This window comes from Schistosoma mansoni, chromosome 1, assembly GCF_000237925.1.
Source record: "Schistosoma mansoni strain Puerto Rico chromosome 1, complete genome".
NCBI lineage: Eukaryota > Metazoa > Platyhelminthes > Trematoda > Strigeidida > Schistosomatidae > Schistosoma > Schistosoma mansoni.
The window spans coordinates 16,571,519-16,593,694 of record NC_031495.1 but is presented as its reverse complement, the minus strand read 5'-3'; the positions used below and the strand labels follow the sequence as shown (position 1 = coordinate 16,593,694).

The following is a 22,176-nucleotide window of genomic DNA, read 5'->3' as shown; positions in this document are numbered from 1 at the left end:
AAAATATCGAGAAATATTGATATTCAACAAAGAATTGTTTCAAAGTGTCAATAAGATAGTGATTTTTCGTTTAGTTCACAATTACCAAAACCTAATTAAATGTTTCAATGATGTGAACATTATTGAGAACTATGCAAAGTGCTTACATTTATATGGATATCAGATATTCTAATTGTATACTCTTTAACCTTATATCATTATCATAGCATGTTATCAATCATTCACATAAGTTTTATCGACTTAATTCAATAATCTTCAATTCTGTTCAGTTACAGAGTAATAACTCCATAAACTGATTTATCACTAATTGATTACTGAGTACAAACCAATATCCTATTGTTTGATTTCTAATATTAATCGGATACTGTATATAAATTGAGCATCACAATGAATATTGATTCTATAATAGGGAATTAACATATTCATAAAACCTTAGATTTTATGTGAGTATTCTTTATTAGCAATCTAAAATTTCCTATTAATCAGTTTCAAAAATCTGATATTTTCAATCATAAACCAATACTACTGATTAGTAATGACTTATAACAATAGCTCGATATAAAAAGTGAACTAAAATAAAATGTTCAGTGATTAATTGATAAAACTTACTCTCCACCAAATAATTGCATTCCAAGTAAAGCAAATATTAACATAAATAAGAAAAGTAGAAATAGAAGACTGAGTATACTTCTCATAGCATTTAATAAAGATAATACCAGATTACGTAATGATGCCCAGTATCTAAATTATTAAACCAGAAGAAAAAGAAGAAAAAGAAAGATTATATAGATGTCAATAATTTATAACCAATTATTTTCTTTTAAAGGGATGTAAAAAATTCCATTAGGATAAAATTCATTTTAAATTAACGTTCATATTGTAGATTCCATGACCTCTCGGTCTATCATTTTAACTATTCTATTTATACACATATTCTTGCTTAGTTTCTGTAGTTGAGTGTTTTTAGAGCATTCACTATTCATTATAGCTTATCAGTAAGCTTTGTTTACCATTTAACAAAAAGTGGCTTTTTGATCAGCATCCAATTAATAATTGATGTGGGTTATCTTTTATTTTATCGACACTCATAAAAATCACTGTAACAAAAACAGTAAAGTTGTTTTTTCTTGTTATTAGTCAAATTTAATTTTTGTGTTTATACATGCTAAAAGAAATAGTCCCCATTAATCATCAAGGAGACTAATAATAATTATAATGTGGATTCTAAACCAGCAAAATATGTAACTGAAACGTCTTAAATCTGTCTGTTACTTAGTTTTATCCTATTTAGGCATTTTAGTCGAAATATGTGAGATTTTATTACAAATATCTAGTTATCTTTAGATAATTACTGAAAGCTCCATGATTCATCTCATAAATGTTGTTAAACAACGTTATGGGTTTTTGAACAATCATTTAGAAGACTATTTGATAGTATACAACTTGTTCTTCTAACCAGATAAATATCGATGAGTGTGAAATTTATTTTGTATCTTTAGTGAACCCTATCAAGATAGTGAGAACCAATTGTACATGTGAACACACCTGTATAGGTAGGGAGAGGAACTATCAAGTATGGACCTAATGTAATCTGTTTCCGTCTGATAGACAGTTTGAGGGTCAATTTTGTATCATGTTCAAAATAGGTTGGCGCATAAAACAATACAGGAATCAATTCATAGGAATCCGTCTTTCTAAAAATTATATTTAGGAATTTTTGTCCATCCTGCTTCACTATACGATTATGATATTTCTAATCAAATTGGTTACGTTAGTTGTGTAGTTTGATATTTTACCCCTACTTTTTATGTCATATTTATCTTTGTCCTCTTTCACATTGTGAAGTTTTCACATTGAGTATTCACTTATCTTAATTCACATATTATAATTATTAACACGATAACAGTGATATGGCATTTCTAACACCTTTTAACTTATTCATATAGTTCTGTTTTTCTGGTTATAACTCACCACGATATGGTGGATTTTTCAATAGAACCTTGTGATTGACTAAAGATCTAAATAAATTAAATTTACAGCGAGTTATTTGATTATAACTTTTATGTGAACCAATAACTAAAAATTTATGAATCCTTGATCTTAGTGAAGGAAAATGAAGTTGCTGAAAACGATTGCAGCTCAACCGTCTTAGTAGTAATACGAGTATCCTCAATGAAAATGGATGACAGTTACGCAATATTGTGAATTGAACGACATTAGGAAGTTAGACCGATAGATCTCAACACAGTAATCTGGTAATCAACATCTCATGAAATATGTCGTCTCTGAAGGGGTTGTAGATGAGTATTGCTACAGAATTTCACTATACGATGAAGTGGCTTTCACTGTGGTTCCCAGTTTTTAACGGTTGTTTAGGTAAGGTCAATTGGTAATATAAGTCTGTAAATTTGGTAATTCTCATAACCTCCTGTACGAACAATCATCTCTTTGCTCAAATATTTCTTGGTTTTTAAGTATTCAGGTTGTAAATATGGAAAGTTTTTTTTAATGTAAATTAGGACAGATATTATAACAGTGATGATAATAATAATGAAAGCAATACAGCGAAGGGCATATTCAGATCAGTAATTAAAAGTAGAGGAAAACATAAAGAAATAACAATTCTTAAGCGTTACGTAACACTGAAGGACAAAGTGAGTTACAAAACAAAGTTTAGGTGTGTAACTGAAAGAGACAAAATGTGAAACGTAGTAAGAAAATTATGAAGTCATTTCTAAACATTTATTCAACTAACAGAATGATCTTCCATCGAACACAAACTCAAAGGCTGATAGTGAGAATGATTAAAAATTTTGCTATGTATCAATGAAAAGCAGCGATCTAAATAAAAAATTACAGTAATATTAAGTAGCGTAATTTCATCTACCACGTGTACACCATCGATTATATCACATCAAATATATCTAAGTATTTATTACGCGTGATCCTCAATCTCTATTGCAATGTGGTGTTTTAATGCTTGTGAAGAATCATATCAACAACGTTTGCGTTAAATTCTATCAATAGTAACAATAAAAGTTCATATAACAATATAAAAATGGATATTTCATTATAGGGAGCATAGAACGTTATTGTCAAAGCGCTATTAAGTATAATATATTTAAATTCTGAACAAATTCGAACATCATATAAATTTTAAATATTACCAGATCGTTAAATTAAAAGATTAATTTGAAATTCGACCTGAACTCTTCTTTAACATCAAAGTCATTACTTAGATAAAGTTGAGTATATACATTTCTATACACACCTTATCAATAAGAGATAATATGATAAATTAGTTTATTTACCCCTTTAAATCTTTTTGGTTCAACTACACGGAATTTGATTTTAAATTTCAAAAGTAAATTATGACATTTCGAAACTTCTACAATCATTTACTTTAGGTTTAGGTTAGTTATTAAAAACTGTCATAGGATATCGAACATTTAATTCATTATTATGAATAAAGTGTTTTTTTTTTAGCTTCTACGAATGAGATAATTTCAGATAATAACCAAATTAAAATATTACGCTACAAATTGTTTCATTTGTTTTAATTGTCCTCAAAAATTTAAATAACTAAACTGTGTTTCTTTTTGTGTGTGTGTGTGTGTGCGCGTGTTACATTTTCACTTTTTGTTATAAATGTATTTTAAACAAAGTGTGTATAGGAGTAAAGATTAAAAAAAAAATAAAAAAAGGGAAATAAATCATTCAATTATAACATTTTTCGTTTTCTTTGTACATATAATGAATTCTTGTTATTGCTTTGGTTCAATGATATAGAATAAATCAATGTTTAAAAAAAAGTTCCCAATGACCTTAAGGGAAAATTCCAAAATTTGTTCCATAAACAAGATTTGCTACTGACCTCATATATATTTCCAATTATCAAATATAAAATAATTTATTCAATAATTTTGACAGTTTACTATTTCTTATTTATAAACTACTGATTTGGATTTAAGCTACCCATTTTTTTTTTTTCGAAACTGAACAACACTACATGATATGTTTTAATAGAGAAGAGATAAATAACAAATTATATTTAGTTTATTCAACTACTCATTTATCTTTATTGACCTGATATAACTAAATGAATTTAAATGTTAAACGGTAGAATTAAAACGATAGGAAGTTATATGATTATTTGAAATGAAATAAACAGTTATAGTTTTCTAATCAATAAGCCTATGGTATGTTCACAAAACAAAACCCGGAAACGTTTAGAATTTTATTAAAAATCTCATTATAACATGGGAATTAACTACGGATATTGAAAAAGGACGTTGAAGTGTTTGTTACAACATACATCTAGTATGAATGTATTGTTTAACAAATAAGTTATTAAAATATTCTCTTTTTTGAAGTTGTGAATATTACTTAGATTTTTATTGAGTATTAAAATATACCAAAGTTTTAAAAACTTCTATCAAATTTTACTTATCATTCACCCTACTGATTATAAATCAATCTACTTGAGACAACAGTGTTGTTTTTCTAAATTTTCTTTTACTGAACCATGCTGACCGATTTTTTCTAACATCTAGAATAATGCTTCTCAACTTACAGTATGTGTAAACAGCATGCACGTTTGAGAAATGACACATGATTATTGATAAAAGAGTTGTGTGTTAGATTGTTTCTTGGTTGAAAGTAAGTATTCACACCGTTGGATCCCAGCTCAGTGGTCCAAAGGTTAAGCATCCACGCGAGACCTAAATTTCTTGGTTCCAGTCCCTCGTGCGGTACCGTGGATGCGCTCTACTGTGGAGTCCCATACTGCAACGAAAAGGCCGTTCAGTGCTTCCAGGTTTTTGATGGTGTTTTAACATTGATGGGTTAGTGATTTCAATTGCTATTTGTTGCTCGATTGTTCTTGTTCTCCAAATCGACAAATTCTGAACCAGTATAGTAGATGTTAGTAAAAACGCTGACCTATAGTTAACCGATCCTGGTTTAGGATTCCTTACCGATAGCTCACTTAAGATTGTGATAGGTATAGATCGTAGAATTTTCAGATCTAATAGCTAAGTATCTTACCTAAGAATTAATAAGTTGAGGTTAGGTGATTCATATCTTCAATAAAATTCACTGCTTATCAAGAAGTATAATTGTGGGATGAATAGAATGCTTTAAATATCATTCAATATCACTAACTCTTGCGTATAACTACTACTACCGGAAAAAAAAACTCATTTTGTTAATTAACAAATTGATTGTTGAATTATTGAAAATATCAAATTAAAAATTATTAATGTTTAATATACTGACAGTATTTGAACAGTATAAACTTACCTTGTAATTTTAAATATTCTCAATAAACGTATACTACGTAAAGCGGAAAATCCGAATGAATCAGATGGATAGAAAATTTGCCATACAATTTCGAATAAACTAGCGAAAACAACCTAAAAAATAAATTAATTCAAATATTTATTTATGTAACAGTAATAGTTTAAATAAACTTAATGCAGTATTAAGATTTTTCTTCCCTCTACATCAACTTCATTGACTACGAGAAAGCATTTGATAGCGTGGACAGGACAACACTATTGAGGCTCCTTCGACACTACGGCCTGCCTGAGAAGATAGTCAATATCATACGGAATTCCTATGATAGATAAAACTGCCAAATCGTCCATGGAGAACAACTCACTGACTCATTCGAGGTAAAGACCGGTGTTAGGCAAGGTTGCTTACTCTCACCCTTACTCATTCTCTCGGTGATCGACTGGGTTATAAAGACGTCAACATCTGGAGGAAATCACGGGATACAGTGGACAGGTAGGATGCAGCTGGACGATTTAGACTTTGCAGATGATCTGGCTCTTCTATCACACACGCAACAACAAATAAAGGAGACGACTAGTGTAGCAGAAGCCTCAGCAGCAGTAGGTCTCAATATAAACAATCGGGAAAGCAAGACTCTCCGATACAATAAGGCATGCACCGATCGAATTACACTTGACGGAGAAACTTTAGAGGATGTGGAAACCTTTACATATCTGGGCAGCATCATTGATGGACACGGTGGATCTGATGCAGATGTGAGGGCGAGGATCGGCAAAGCAAGAGCAGCATATTTACAACTGAAGAACATTTGGAACTCAAAACAATTGTCAACCAACAACAAGATCAGAATTTTCAATACAAATGTCAAGGCAGTTCTACTGTATGGGGCGGAAACCTGGAGAACTACGAAAGCCATCATCCAGAAGATACAAGTGTTTATTAACAGTTGTCTACGCTAGATACTTCGGATCCGTTGGCTAGACACTATCAGCAACAAGTTACTATGTGGGAGAACAAACCAGATTCAACGGAGGAAGAAATCAGGAGTAAGCACTGGAAGTGGATAGGACACACATTGAGAAAATCACACAACTGCGTCACAAGACTAGCCCTCAAAAGGAATCCTGAAGGTCAAAGGAGAAGAGGAAGACCCAAGAACACATTAAGCCGAAAAATAGAGACAGACATGAGAAGAATGAACAAAAACTGAATAGAACTAGAAAAGAAGGCCCAGAATAGAGTGTTTTGGAGAATGCTGGTCGGCGGCCTATGCTCCATCGGGAGTAACAGGCGTAAGTTAGTAAGTAAGTAAGTATTACGATTTAAACATATCTGTAAGAAACGTATAAAATTATGATTAAAGTTAATTTTGGCTTGTTGTAATATTTATTCATTAATGGATCGTATACGATAAGTAGGAAGTCAGAATTATCCAGTTAGGCTGAAATGTTAATGATACTCAATATTGGTTTTTATAATTTTATTTTCTTAATTAATAACCTTAACTAGGACTTTATAGTTGGATCCATTTTTAATACTTATCGATTCAATACTTTACTTAGTCAAGTGTCTGTAGCCCATATCTATACTTCGTTCATCGATTTTGTATAAATGAGTGTCCGGTTTCAATGAATTTGATCACATCAGTCACGTATAAAGTGTATACAATTCTTATCAAATTGACTGAATTTAATCATTTCATTGATCGATAGTTTGTCGTACAATTTATAGTTAATCGATCGTCAGCTGATAATAGACAAAGTATTAACTTAGTATGCACCATAGCTAGTTAATAAGAGATTTCCAAATTATGGTTACATATATTTTGAAACTAAAGTGTTATGAACAAATTTAATAATTCTTCTGAAGTTTCACAGTTGATTAATAAACCACATTGCTGGACTAAGCTATAGTAACAGTGTGAGAATGTTGAATACAATCGATGATAATCCCTGGGAACAGGTGCCTAGCTAGCTAACTACGTCAGCATGGGATATCTGTAACCTTGAGGAAACTAGCGTTCCAAAAATATGTGAACCTGTGTCACCTGACATTATGGTCAGAGAGAAGTATACCGGGCTATTCAAATCGCAACTAACTTCTTATTATATTGAGTTATAAACACTGGTTTATTAATGTGTAGTATTCAGTGTCATCTTTGCTTTGCCTTTAGTGCCGATTGAATTCAATCGAACAAGTTACAATGTGCCCGTTAATTCTGCTAACCAGTGATTAATCAATTTATGTACACTTACAGTGTTTTATCAATAATGAACGATTCTTTAGTTTTTACCAAAGTAAAAAGAATGTTGAGGAAAAATATCTTGTAACACAGAATCTCCCAATCAAACTTTCTAATTAATTAAGATTTAACAGCTTTGTTTTACTTCTCTACAGTAGTACAAACTAACAATCAAGAATACCTTGAACGTAATCTACTGGCGCTTAAGCATGATAACTAAATAAATTTCTTCGGTGTGATTTTCAATACTTCAATGACCAGAAAAATTATCATCATTGCCGTTGTTGTTGTAATCTACCACATCAGTTCTTTATAAACTGATCATCAGACCCATATTTTGCATCAATTCAAGAGAATTATGGTAGGAGTCAAGTAGTCACTTTAAAAAAAAATTAACAGTAATAAAATTATTTTTGAGACAACAATGAAGATATGACTCTTCCTCTTTTTACATAAGGGAAACTAAGTCAATCAATTGAGATGAGAGTTAGTGAAACTAAGTGGGAGAAACAGGATACAATGTTTTGTAAAATAAAGTGACACACAAACGGAGAGTAAGAAATGTCAAATGGAAAAATACCGGATGAGTGGATGGTGAACAACGAATAAGTATATGCCATCAAACGGAACAATATTCTTGTTACAATAGGCAGGGGGAACATCAAATTTCTAATCAGTGAATATAATAAATTATTGAAAATTGAGAATACTTGTCATAGCTTTATTAGACGAGTCAGATGTTCTTATTTATGATTTCGATCTTCTATTTTGCTTCATTTCGGGACATTTCAAACAATTAAAAGACGACTATACTTTGCCAAATGGATATATATATATATATATATATATATATATATATATATATATGACGCAATGGAAAATGCATGTGTGTGATATGTTGGGCAAAAAACTAATCGATTAAAGTGTCAATGATCTGTGATATTGGTTTTTCTCTTAACAGTCTTTCATTTTAAAACAAACTGATCATGTTAGTTATATCGACTGGTTATAAACAGTTAACTTTACGATATTGTGTCGCTATGATTATTCAGTCACATAAATTCTTATCTATCATCTTACGAGCGTCTTCTGATTGACGCTTTTCTAGCACTAAGTATAAAACCAGTTAAGTATTCCTCAGATGTAGCAGTGTGTTCATCTTCACTTATTGATAAATCTATCGGTAATTGGACGTGATTCTGAAAGGTAAATTCTGTTTAAGGAAACTTCCCATCATTCACTGTGTTTAAGTGGAAGCTATTCTTCTCTAGTTTTGAATAAAATATGTTCGGCAGGGGTAATCCAAGGTCCCACACAGACCATAAGGTGAGATTTTCAGATTTTGGAGGGAACTTTTTCTGAACTCTTTTAAAGATTGCGATTGATGTACTTACTTAAAATTATTAGAAGTTTACGGAATTACCGATCGCGTTATTGACTACTGCTTATTTCATGAAAAACTCACTCAAATGGTTGTAACATATTTTTTCTCTTCCATATTTTTTGTTGGACAAGCTTCAGTTGAATTCAAATTCTTGGAGGGAGAGAGCGTTTTAATTTGCACGTTACTCAATGAAATAGCTCTTAATATCAGAATCGACCAGAGAACCCTAATTATTAAAAAAGTAATGGGATAACATTGGTCAAACTACAAATTATTTCATTAGTTTCACAGAACTCTATGGACAAGTTGGGCACAACACTGATTATTCCTTCTCAGCGTATTGTTTCGATATGCTTCTGATGAAATTTAAAGTAATGAAAAATACCATAGAAGAGAAAAACACACCTTTTTATGAATAGGTGACTTGAAAACTATTCAAAATCACATCAACGGCTTCTAGTCAGAGGATTGAAATCCATTCAATACTTACAATCGTTTCATTGTATTTTATAATGAATAAAAGGAATGTTATAACTTACTTTGCTATTAAAACAATAACAACAACTTATCTTATTTGCTTTTTCAACTTACAGCAAAGTCAAAAATATTGAATGTTGAGTGAAAATAAATCAAACAACCCAATCCATAGATTTTTATAATCATTTCAAATAGAAAAAGACCAAGAAAAATGAATTCTGAAAAATCTGAAACAAAAACAGTTTGGTTTTCATGAAAAAAAATTCTCAAATGAAAAAAATATTATTGATAAAATCTACGTTTCAATTTAATGACAATTCTCACCAAGGACTGTTGTGTCAGCTAATAAATCATAGATAATCAAGAGGCACTAGATAAACTTTTCATCATATAATGTGGCTCTTAAGTACCGTTCTCACTATAACCTATGGATAACTTGTGATTATACTTTTGATAAATTATTCTTTATTAGTATTCTATTTCCCGGGTCACTGAATTAGCCGATGAAATCAGTCTACAATGTGACGTATCGCTTAACAAACAAAATATTCACAAACCACCTATCTAAATATTGATCATGAGCTCGTTGTTGATTATTTAAGAGATGAGCTTTACGAAATTTTGGTAAGAAGTGATCTTTGAGTCAACTGTGTAAGAGATCAGGGGGCTAACCGTCGAAAGCATTAAATAGTGGCCACGAGCTGAGTAATGATGAAAATACAAATCATTGGCTGGATGTTACAATGCCAATAAAGTATCTCAAAGTTAGGAATTCGGTCATTTTAAAACTTTGGTTTTGTACTACTAGTAAGGCCGAAATCAGGAAGAAAGGTTATGGAATGCTATCTGATTTTCAGAAGTTACTTGTCTGATGTCAAACAGTTATGCAGCTTCGTCAAGTTCTAATAAACTTCTACAAATAACTTTTCTAATGTAGAACTTTTAAGCTAAATTTGAATACAAATTGTTAAAAATAGGCTTTATATAATCATTTTATCTGTCTAGTAAGTACCGCGGTAGATGAATGTGCTTACAATGAAACAAATCTATTCGAGCTACACATTTTATAACATATAACTCAATGCTATTAGCTAGTGTAAATAAAATGGCTTTTGTTTAGCTATAATGTAACGATATAACAATAACTTTGATTACATATCTTCTGAAGTGATTTGCTGTGTTTACATTATTTTATGAAAGTGGAATATGTAAACAATAAATTTTATAAATAGAAAAATAAGTAAATTCATAAAACAACTACATGAACTTACATAAGAAATCTGTAAGCCATCCTGGTTGACCATAGAATTCTACAGAAACGCATAATGCATTTAACAATACGAGTGTAATCACAATAATGTAAAATTTTTGTGATTTGATAAGACGACGAACTGCAAATCTACAATATTTGTTGTTATATTAAATGAAAAACAGTAAAAAAGAAAGTAATCCTAAAAAATAAACACATCATGTTAAACTATCTATTCATCCTATAAGAGCAATTTACATTTAACTCTAGATTATCAGAAGGGGGTTTCGTGGAGATTTAAGTAATTTTATATAGTTGAGATCATGAGTCAATTGAAGCTAGACCACCATGGAAAACCTGGAAGCACTGGAAGGTCGTTTCGTTCCATTGTGGGACTCCTCAGCAGTGAGCATTCACGATCCCACCTCGCGGGATGTTTAAAGTATGTGGTTGTTTGATAAATGCATTATCATTAACGTCTAATATAACAGAAAAGTGTTGGGGATGTCAAATCCCCAGAACTTACTTGATAAGTGTCTTAATTTTGTAATTTTATTTTGGAAATTTGAATTTAGCTGTTTTCGCGCCAAACGCGCTCTTTTTACCTTCACGTCATATTTCCCACTTGTAACTATCTTAAACGCTATTGGTCCGTTGTTTCTTTGTGTGTGCTATTTATTAATAATGCCCAAGGACTATTTGCTGCTGTATATATACGCTTGACTTTTTCCCATATTTGATTGCTGTGCTTCTGGCTGCCACGGAATATAACTTCCCTGCTTCCAACTTGGACTTCTTACTCTAGTTAGCTGGGTCTGGGTCGCGTCAGAATAGCTAGCTTATCGGTCCCTGGTCACAAGTCTTTGTTCCATTCGCTACTAGTGAATTCGTACGCTTCAGATATAACAAAAAGCAATAAAGCTTTGCTTTCTTTACATAAATTGGAAAGGAAGACACTCACGATATCATAGGTCGATTCAAATGTTCCATCATGAAACGATACCAGTATATGACTATCAAAAGTTAGTGGACATTGGGAAGAGATTTCATTTCGGCAGTAGTCACTTCAGAGATGTACACTTAAGGTCCCGTGCAGTAATGATTCGAAGAATTTCAAATTCAAAAATGATGACAAAACAAATACTCATTGTTTGATTGTTTTAAGGCATTTCTTTTAAATATCCTCAATGGATGGTGAAAATTGTTATACATTGGAAATCACATAAGTACAATTAGTGTTCTTTGGTAACTATTATTTTGGTAGAGCTCAATATAAACGATGATATTAACGTTTAAAATTCATCACTTTTCAATGATCAAACAGTATTTTATTTCTTATGAATAGTCTAATATGTAGTCAGTTTTGCAGGATTCAGGAATATTACAGTTTTCTTTTCAATAAATACACAGTAATGGAATAATTAATTAGTAAGATTATATATTTTTTGTATAAATAAAACAAGTGTTTATATCAGTAACAAGAGAAATGATAAAAGAGTTTTCCATGGTCAATAATATTTTCAAAAAAGTAGAACAATTCACTTATGTCTGAGTTAGTTAACATAAATAAACTTGGTGAAATTTGATTTTTCTTGCAAATGATATATTTAATATCAAGGTAGTGGTTTTGAGTATCCAATGATTAAATTGAAATAAATGTTACAAATAAAGATTCATTGAGGATCTATTAGAAACTTACACAATAAATAATACGTTTGAAGATGTATGTAGACAATGCTTTCTGATTAGGACGAAATGAGCGTCCTGGATTCCACTGCTAGCCACTATCCATCTTTGCTTATAATACTTATGAATTAATGCAATATCGAGGCAATACGCTAAGTATGCACATGTATGTCAATAAGAGACTGACCAATTGCAGTCTTGAACATCAACGAGGAGGATTCAAACAAACAATACTAAGGGAAATTAAACTACACCCCATTGTACACTCAAGTGGCTATCAGAACTCAGTAGCTGAGTGGATAACGTGATGGCGTTTGAAGTGAAAAGTATTGAGTTTGAGTCCCCGAGTGAACATCAAGTCTGAGATGCTGGTACAACTAGCTGACGAGTCCCAAATAGGAGAAAACGCGCCTCCTAGATTCCATTGCAAGCCAATATCCATCTTCGCTTATAATACTTTCTGATTAGTTTCTAAAAATAGTTTCGTTGTTCATTTTTAAGCTATTTATTAATTACTTCATCATTATCCTTTAGGCAATAAGGTTTTCATAATTTGACCTTTAAACCCATACAAAATAATCATGGTATGTATTTCGTTTAAGGAAAAGCTCATTTATATAAAGTGACAATGTTTTTACTTCTCGTGAAATGCGATACTAATGATCAAAACTAAAGCATATATTAACATTCATTATTTTCCTCAAGATTTATTATACTTTTGAAATAATAAAGGAACTAATATAAACAAGAGAACCTACCGAAATCGTTTATGATATTGAAATAAAGCTTCACTTCCGGGTATTTTAAAGTTTCGTTTAGCTTTTAATTCTTTGTTTAAAATGAAATGAGAAAAAAAGGAAAAAATAAAACAAATGAAAGAGATCTTCAAGAGTCGTTAATGTTTAAGTCAAAAATATACAAATGTTTGGGAAAACATTTTATATCTAGTTGGTGATTTAAAGCACTAAGTTACATGCTGTTGCATAAAGACAAGTTTAATTTTTTTTCTTGCAAAGAATGAATAAAAACGGGTCACTTCAGTGTACAGAAGAATAGACATTTGAACTTTTTAATGTCCATTTAGGATAGGGAAAATCTTTATTGCGGAAAATTTGAAGTCCTAATTTGATCCTTCATGTCAAAATTCAAATTCAACGATATCCATACCATCCTTTAATGAGTTATCGTGAAACTACTGGTGATCAATTCCCTGAGTTCTTTGGAGAAATAGTGATCATTCGAGCTCAACAGTGTTGGCAATGAGACGAATATAAGTAATAGCATTAGTTGTGCAATGCATTGACGTGAATAAAGTTAGAAATATTGATCATTAGATGGAAACTTGGTGGTGCTGTTCAGCAATTCGTTTGACAAAGAAACCCGTTTATTATTTGAAGACGTGGATTATACAAAATTACTAAGCCACAAAAGTTCATTTTCACCGTCATGTAAGAATAAACGATTTTAGTAAGTACTATGTTTACCCAGTCTCAATAAACTACATCTTGCTTCAGCATAAGTAGGACGAAATACTAACACTGATCTTTAATTTAGAAGTAAAAATGAAACCTCATTTAGGTTAGTGACGTAATGGAAAATTAGTGGCATCATTGTTATCTATAAAATTTCCATCTACTTTGAAAAAAATATCCAAGTATTTATTTATTACTTATAAATTATTCTAAAACCTAATCTTTATTGTAACCAGTTTATTTTATTTTCATCATAAAACTGTATAACTGTTTGTAGTAATTGCATGTCTGCATTTTAACACTCATTTCGATATTATACATACCTTAATTTTTTCAAGGTACACTAAAATTTTACGGGAAAAAATGGCGCCAGTGTTTCTTCTCAATCTCAATCACTTTATAATAATGTATGGTCACCTTTTATTACTTTCAACTATGCCTGTCCTATTCATGGTTTATATAAACTCCAGTAGTCACATCTACTTAACAGAACATTCAAGTACATGTAAGATTCTACGTTCGAATATTTCTATCACTATTCTGAATTCTAAATAAACCTTATATCAGACAGATCACATTCAGCTTCATTATGAAGATTCTTTTATTTGATTAGTTAGATTTTATCTTTTAAGTCATTATCAGCAGTATAAAGTGGTTATCAGTGGATTATGTGAAGCATATCTAATTATAAACATATAATAAAACTTACCAGCCTCACAATTTTCCAATTCAGCAGCTATGGCACGTTTCTCAGCATCGTTTGATCTTCTTCGTACCTTTTCTGCTCTTTTTCTAGCTGTCAAGTCAAATAATGAACGGCAAATTATCGGTTTTATTTTTATGCGCATGCATTATGAACGCAACAGTAATATGTTTCGACTGTAAATCTTCTAGATTCACTCAGTAAGTTTTCATTTGAACTAATGCATTGGTTAGCAATTTAAGTTTTTAATGTTTATGTACTAAACAAATCCTTCTGATAGTCGACTCAAATACTTATAGCCTTTTAATTAGTGTGAGAATGAAGACATGGAAGATATCTTTCAGCTATATGCATAGATTAAAGAGCAACTATCGTAATAAAACGTAGTTTAGTGGTTAGATTATTAACTAAAAGACAAACAGTATGATATTTATTGTGACTTATCAGTTAGTATTAAGAAGATGGCCTTCACGAAAAGAGCACACAACAACTATCATACAACCGATTTTGATTATGGTTAATTTTGGTCAAACCATTTTTATTAACTTACTTAACAGACAATGTTATTCGAATAGTAACGATTCGCATATTGCTTTGCACCGTTATCATCAATATAGCACATGACAGACTCGAGCTAAAGTTTTGATCGCTCAAATATCACTCGATGCTTCACTCTCCTCCCCATATATGTATGTACTCAAATCCTATTATTAGGTTTCGCTTTACCTTGCTCAGCCCTTATAAAATTTGACTATAAATTTGTCTATGTAATTGCTCGCATATACTTATTCGTCTCTCTACTTCAAATTTGTTTGATGTGTTTATAGCTTTGTGATCTGCTTTGTGATCCTCTAGTAAACTGTAGTTGCCTCTTCTCTTTGCCTTCTGATTTCAAACATTGTTGAGGTTTATATTATTAGGGTTATTGAGGTGATCGATTAGCGAAGCACAGCCACTACAAATAGACCCGACATTTCCAAATGTAAAATGTTATCAAACACAGTGAATATGAACATCAGGCTTAGTTTGGCTCCGTGTTAGGTCGTTGAAGAGTATTTTTGTGGAATTAAAAAGCCTATAAATATGACCGTATATTTTATTTCCTTTTCTGATGAAAATTATCTAAATGGAATCTTTAATACCCATTATAATTTCTTGATGAAAATCTCATAATTCCTGTCTTGCTTCCTTTCAAATAGGTTAACTTTTAAGTTTATTTGTTACATTGTACAAATAGAAATTGAACAATTAAATGAAATACATGAATGGACAGAACCTACCTTTGATAATGTTTAATCGTTGTGCAAATGAAGTTTGTTCTTCAGCTAAAATAACTTCCTCTAAATTAGAGGTAAAAAAAGGTGAATAAAAATTGAGGTTTTAAATAGAACATTATTACTTATAACTTGTTCATTGTTACTGTTTTATCGATTTTGGCCAAAAATATAAAATATATACTACAATTCAACAAACAAAATGTTTAATGTTTTCGTAAAATCCCAAAAGAATCTTAAGAGATTGTACATGAAATTAAAAGTGTTTGATTACTGAAAACGAAATAAAAACAAAATAGTAAGGGTTGATTCATTGAAGAGTGCTCTTTTTGAAGACTTCATTCTTCAAAACATGCAGTCCCAAAACATGTACTTTCTCTACAATATTATTAATAATATGAATTATAAGTAAAGATGGATAGTGGCTAGCAGTGGAATCCACAACGCCCGTTTCATCCTATTTGGAACTCGTCAGATGGATGTACCTACATCTCAGAGTTGATATTCACTCTGGGACTCGAACCCAGTACCGTTGGCTTCGAACGCCATCACGTTATCCACTCAGCTACTGAGTCCTGATAGCCATTTGCTTGTGTAATGGAGTTAAGTTTGAATTCACCTGGTAGTGTTTGTTTAAACCCTGCTCGTTGATGTTTAGGACTGCACTTGGTCAGTCTCTTGTTGGCATGTGTTCATACAGTGAATTAAGGCTATATCGAGGCAATACGCATAGTATGTACATATACCAATAAGAGACTTACTAGTTGCAGTCCTGAACATCAATGGGATGATTCAAACAAACATTATCAAGTGAATTTAATGATATGAATGTTAGAAAAATAATAATAATCTGCACACTGACAAAATTTTGTAAAAAATGTCGTTTTTATAAAAAGGCTGGAAATATGCCTGTTGAGATTTTGAATATTCATCATGAATTTCATAGAGATTAGATGAAGAACACTGGTTTGTATAATTTAATAAGATTAAATGGTAGAATTAAGGTGAAACATGATCAGTGAGAATGTATGTCGAAACGAAATAAATTGGTCGGGAGTAAAACGTCAATAATTAGGAATGGGTGGGCAAAATAATTTCTCTGGAAAACTGGACGGTTAAGACCAGATAATGATCTCTTATTCTGATTACAGTTGATTTCAAGAACATCATTTGATTTTATCATATTATACAAACCAGTGTTCGTAATATAATCTCTATGAAATTTATGATGGATATTCAAAATTCCAACACTCATATTTTCAGCCTCTTTGTAAGAATGACATTTTTTGTACGACTTTGTTACTGTGTGCAGTAAATTATTATTTCTGTTACATACATCTTATTGATTATCATTGCGGAAAAAGGTAAATATTTTGAGATTTCATATCTCGACAAGAAAACTATTGAATAAACTAATCTTTCTTGTTTTCAGTCGGAAAAATAATTAATAAATTTTAATGAAGCCATTTAACTCTCAACCAACGTATAAGTGCCCTAGTAGATACTATTAACACAATTTAATGATCTATTACAAGCATATAAGGTAATCAACATGAAATGATACCATTCTGGGTTCTTTTTTGAAATCAAAACTATATCATTATTGAAATTCAGGATTTTTTAATTCATTTCTCTTCAGATCAGTTGTATGGATTATATTCTTTTTATGAAAGTGTTTAATTTGGATTAAATCTGTTTAGTTACATTTTTATAAAGGTATAACGCCTACAACTGAAGTATATTTTAAGTGAAATAAAACTTAGAAAAAAACTATTTATTAGAAGTAAACTAGTAGTAACTACGGATTTAACTCAGTTATTTATCATTCATATAAATTACACACTATTAGAGCCTATAATTATCTCATTTCTTTTCGTAAAGCATTTAATCTACTATGAAATTATTTTCTAATGTCTTACGCTTTTACCTTTAATTTGTTTTTTTTTTACTTACGTAACCCACTATAACTTCTATGTTAAAATAGTTCAATGGATAACATTTAGATATTTAAGATGTTATCTACAAAGTTTGAATCATATTGAGATCATTAACACAGAGGTGCGAGTACATAGATATGTCATATTTTACAATAGAATGAAACATGCTTTTTAGATTCCAATATTAAATTATCTAGTCATCGAATGAGTTAATATAAAAATCGAGTCTTATTTTCACTTGACGCAAGTTTTGACAAAGTCTTTTCAATCTTGTATGCGAACAACTGATAAATCACCTCTCAACTGTGAATAATTTCAGTTAAATATTAGGCTTAAACTTACTAATATATACTAAAACATATAATTTAGCTGAGTAAAAAGTAATTTGCCGAGAAAACGAAATCAATAATCAAACAACGAAGATAACTATTATGGAACAAACCTATAAATTCCTTTTGTTTATCCTATTTCTGTCACCATGACAATATTTTTTTTGCACCTGCTACTTTCTTTCAGTGATAAGCAAGGACTATCAATTTTTACATTTAAATTTTAGTCTTTTAGTACTGTTTTAGAAAAAAAAACAAAGTCAACAATCCTAAAATCTTTAATGTATTTGATTGATGTACATATACAGATTTACCAACAAACCCATTGGGGAATGAAACTCAAATTCTTTGGAATGAACTTTGAACAATTAATGGGATTGAATAATTATCACATTATATCGCAAACTGGTCCAAGTTGGATAATTACCTTTTTGATTGTAACTTGGATCAACAAAGAAAGTTGAGACGCTGTCTACGAAATTTAAAAGTATACACTATTTCTAGGAGTGTTTAACGAGAATTTATACTAAACTTTACAGAGTTTGAGTGTTCAGTTAGTTTAAAAATGACAAAACATTTCTTTTCTACACTCGTGTTGTACCTTTAAAAAACATTGTTCTTATCTTGACCCAGGTGTCCATTAAATAAATTTAATGTAAACTTTGACTTTAAGTTCACTTAGTACTGTTTGTTTGAACCCCATTGTATAAGCAAGTGGCTATGAGGACTCAGTGGCTGAGTGGATAACGCGATGGCGTTCGAAGCCAACGGTACTGAGTTCCAGTCCCAGAGTGAACATCAACTCTGAGATGCAGGTACATCCAGCTGGTGAGTCTCAAATAGGGGGAAACGCGCGTCCTGGATTCCACTGCTAGCCACTATCCATCTTTGCTTACAATTGAACTTAAGGTTTTGAATGCAGACAATGACATTCGAGAAATTTCTGTTTTAATCGTTCTAAATGGGCTGAAGCATTCATTTTTCCATCTTACTGATAGTCATTATCAAAAAGCAAATAAAATATAAATAACCATTACATTATGTCTTGTTTTCAATTAGTCTATATACTAACAAAGACTGATCAGTTAAGTCACGAATATCAACAATAAAATATGTTCAATCCTGAAGCTAATATTTTAATCGATTATTTTTCTTTTCTCAGTGGTGGTAAAAATGATGGAAGTGTCTTTGGTATGAACAAATAAGTCATACATTTAATAATGCACAACATTAACAACACTATCATAAAAATCATAGTTATAGAAAAACAGCTTATGAAGTCAGTGTTTTATTTTGTCAGTAGTCTTCAATAAAGATTTTATATAATTTATATCAGATACATGTGGCAATAAAGTTAATTGTCTGGAGGTTAGGTGTTTGTGCACGAAGCCGAAGGTTCTTGGTTCTAATCTCACGTACGGAATCATAGGTGTGTACTACTGAGGAATTCTGTACTAGAACGAAACTCCTGTTCAGAGCTTCCATGTTCTAAATAATCGTCCAACATAGATCAGTTCATGATGTCAATGAGAAATCGGTTCATTTATGGTGTGACGTACAACAACCTGGACACTAAGTACTGACTGAAACCACTCAACATCCCATCACAAAATAACTACAGAATAGATGTATCTGTTATTTAAAGCCGTAGACAAAGATGATATTCACACAGAAATACAGTTAATAGTCACTTTAAAGTTGACAGATATAGAAAAAAAATTAAAAATTAGACGGCGAAGGACAATTGTCTTATTTTAATTTACAATTTCTTGATTGATAGAATCAATAACAATTAAGTATCAATTTTTGACCCTCTATCACTAGTGATTACTTTGGAAACAAAAATATCCTAAAAGTTTCGTTAAAACTGTAACTTTTAAACTTGAACAAAGTTTCATTTAGACAGTAGGACACCAGTTTAAGCATAGAAAAATTACATTACTGTCACAGACCAACTCAAATCGTAAACATTAATCCATTGTCTTTTCATTAATGCTTTCCAACATTTTGTGACATTTGCTGATTGTTGTTATTGTTGTTCATTATTGTAGAATTACAAACTACAACAAATGATCGTGGTCCGGCTTCAATTGACTAATGATTTCAACTATATAAAAATACTAAAATCTCCACAAAACCACCTTCTGATAATTATCATATGTTCACTAGTGACTGGCTCCAAGAGGTATTTCCTGGAGTTCTAGTGAGAAGCAGGAACCAGTGGAGTTCAACCAGGTCTGTTGGGAGATATCAACTCACTGAAGACATTGGTGAATGGTGGCTCAATTTCGTGGATTGGTTAAAGTTAGACATTAACGCCGTTGGATGCTGGCCAGCTTAGTGGTCTATCGGTTAAGCGCTCGCGCGCGAGACTGATAGGTTCTGGGTTGGAATCTCGCGAGGCGGGATCGTGGATGAGCACTTATGAAGAGTCCCATAATAGGACGAAACCGCGATCCAGTGCTTCCAGGTTTTGCATGGTGGTTTAACTTCAATTGACTTATGATTTCAACTATATATGATGTAATCTTTTGTTGATAACCATCTTTCAAAATAAACAAAGTCCTTTACAACAAAACGTATAAATTTCAATAGATAGGAACAGAAATTGTCATATAATGTATGAACTTGGATGATATAAATTTTTCATATGAAACGTATATACTACTATTGTTCAATTTTATTACTTCTGTTCAATAAAAAAACAATTAATATTACAAGCCTACATTATATATATATATATGATACTGAATGTTAATTAATTTATACCTAATGATAGAATGCTATAAACATAATAAACAGAAACCTGTGAATTATGATGGGTATAATGTGAGATAAAAATAAATAAACAAAAAACAATCAGTTTATTGTTGATTTGAACAAACAACGGATGGTATTTATATCCTAAATTTTGGATAACTATCTCTACTACTTTCTCACTCATTCACTCACTCTGTTTTTTCGTTCTTTTTATACAAACAATAACACATTTTAGATGGGAGCTAATTAAATGAATAAGTACTAAGATATAGAAAAAAATAGTGCTTTCTAGATTCTCGATGTAGCATTTTTTTCTTAGAAAGAGCTCACAGTGACCATTTGACTGAGACTAATAAATGTAAGGTTTTCTCTGTCAATAGATTATGTGACGTTTTATCTAGTGGGATAGTTTGTATAGATTCATTCAATAAGTTTTTTCTTAGAATAAAACCAAGTAATCATAAAATGGCTGCGTTGTCCTAATGACGAAATATCCAGCAGTGCTCATTAACCATTCCGAATGATAGTGAGTCATTTCTGTTCAAGTTATTCTGTATGACTCTTTATTATTTGAAATCAATGGTCCGAGTTTCCAGTTCCAAGTAAGTTTTTAGTTTATATCATAGATAAACGTAAATAAACCAGGAAGCACTGGATGAGTGTTTTGTTCTACTATGGGATTATTCAGCAGTGCACATCCAAAACTCTATCACAGAACGAATGATATATTTTAGATAGGTAAATCGATGTCATATACTATTTAAATCTTTGGAAATTTTTGAAACTTTAATAATCATTAGAGATGAACTGTGACCAATGGAGTTCAATCATATAACAGCAAAGCAGCAACTGACCAATGACAAATGAATAACAGTCAAATAGTTGATTGAATTCAGTAGGATAAGCCAGTACATATCAATCAAGTGGTCTAGGGGTTAATTGTTAATCATGATAACTGATTATCCTCGGTTTAATCTGCTGTAGGGCGATCTATGTGGATTGTTAAGAAGTCCCACACCAGTGCTTCCAGGTCTTTACTGGTTGTTTAATTAAGTTTGATTTGTAATGTAACACACCATATTTAACGATATTCTCAAAGCTATTATACTAGTAACTTTATACATATAGATATACAAAATAAAATGTAACTAACCGGCTCGTTGTATCCAATCTAGATAACCGTTTAATTCACGATCAGATTGTTGTTGCCTGCGTAATTTCAAAAAAGCACGCCTTTTTTCCACACGTTCACGTTCTTTAGCGAATTCGCTAGGAAAGTAGGTAAAAAATAGATAAAGCAATAACTTTTTTATTTTTGTTTCACAATCAGGGAGTTAGAATGTTCAAGTTTCTACTTCAGATACG

The 22,176-nt window shown here is 31.2% G+C and overlaps 1 protein-coding gene and 1 non-coding gene across 2 annotated transcripts in view; both read right to left on the bottom strand.

The window, feature by feature from the left end:
* Smp_020170 (voltage-dependent calcium channel) overlaps positions 1-22,176 on the bottom strand; it is a gene marked incomplete at both ends in the record, with an annotated part of 167,914 nt that overhangs the window by 77,118 nt on the left and 68,620 nt on the right. Inside the window, 8 exons of the mRNA XM_018793451.1 lie at positions 610-741; positions 5,302-5,414; positions 9,516-9,628; positions 10,673-10,800; positions 13,095-13,164; positions 14,518-14,604; positions 15,792-15,851; positions 21,965-22,080. Coding sequence (XP_018647963.1) covers positions 610-741; positions 5,302-5,414; positions 9,516-9,628; positions 10,673-10,800; positions 13,095-13,164; positions 14,518-14,604; positions 15,792-15,851; positions 21,965-22,080 — 819 coding nt within the window. The remainder of the gene's footprint in view (positions 1-609; positions 742-5,301; positions 5,415-9,515; positions 9,629-10,672; positions 10,801-13,094; positions 13,165-14,517; positions 14,605-15,791; positions 15,852-21,964; positions 22,081-22,176) is intronic.
* On the bottom strand, positions 16,289-16,359 carry Smp_tRNA_00049_Pseudo_TCG.1.1. The gene has a single exon. It is a non-coding gene (tRNA).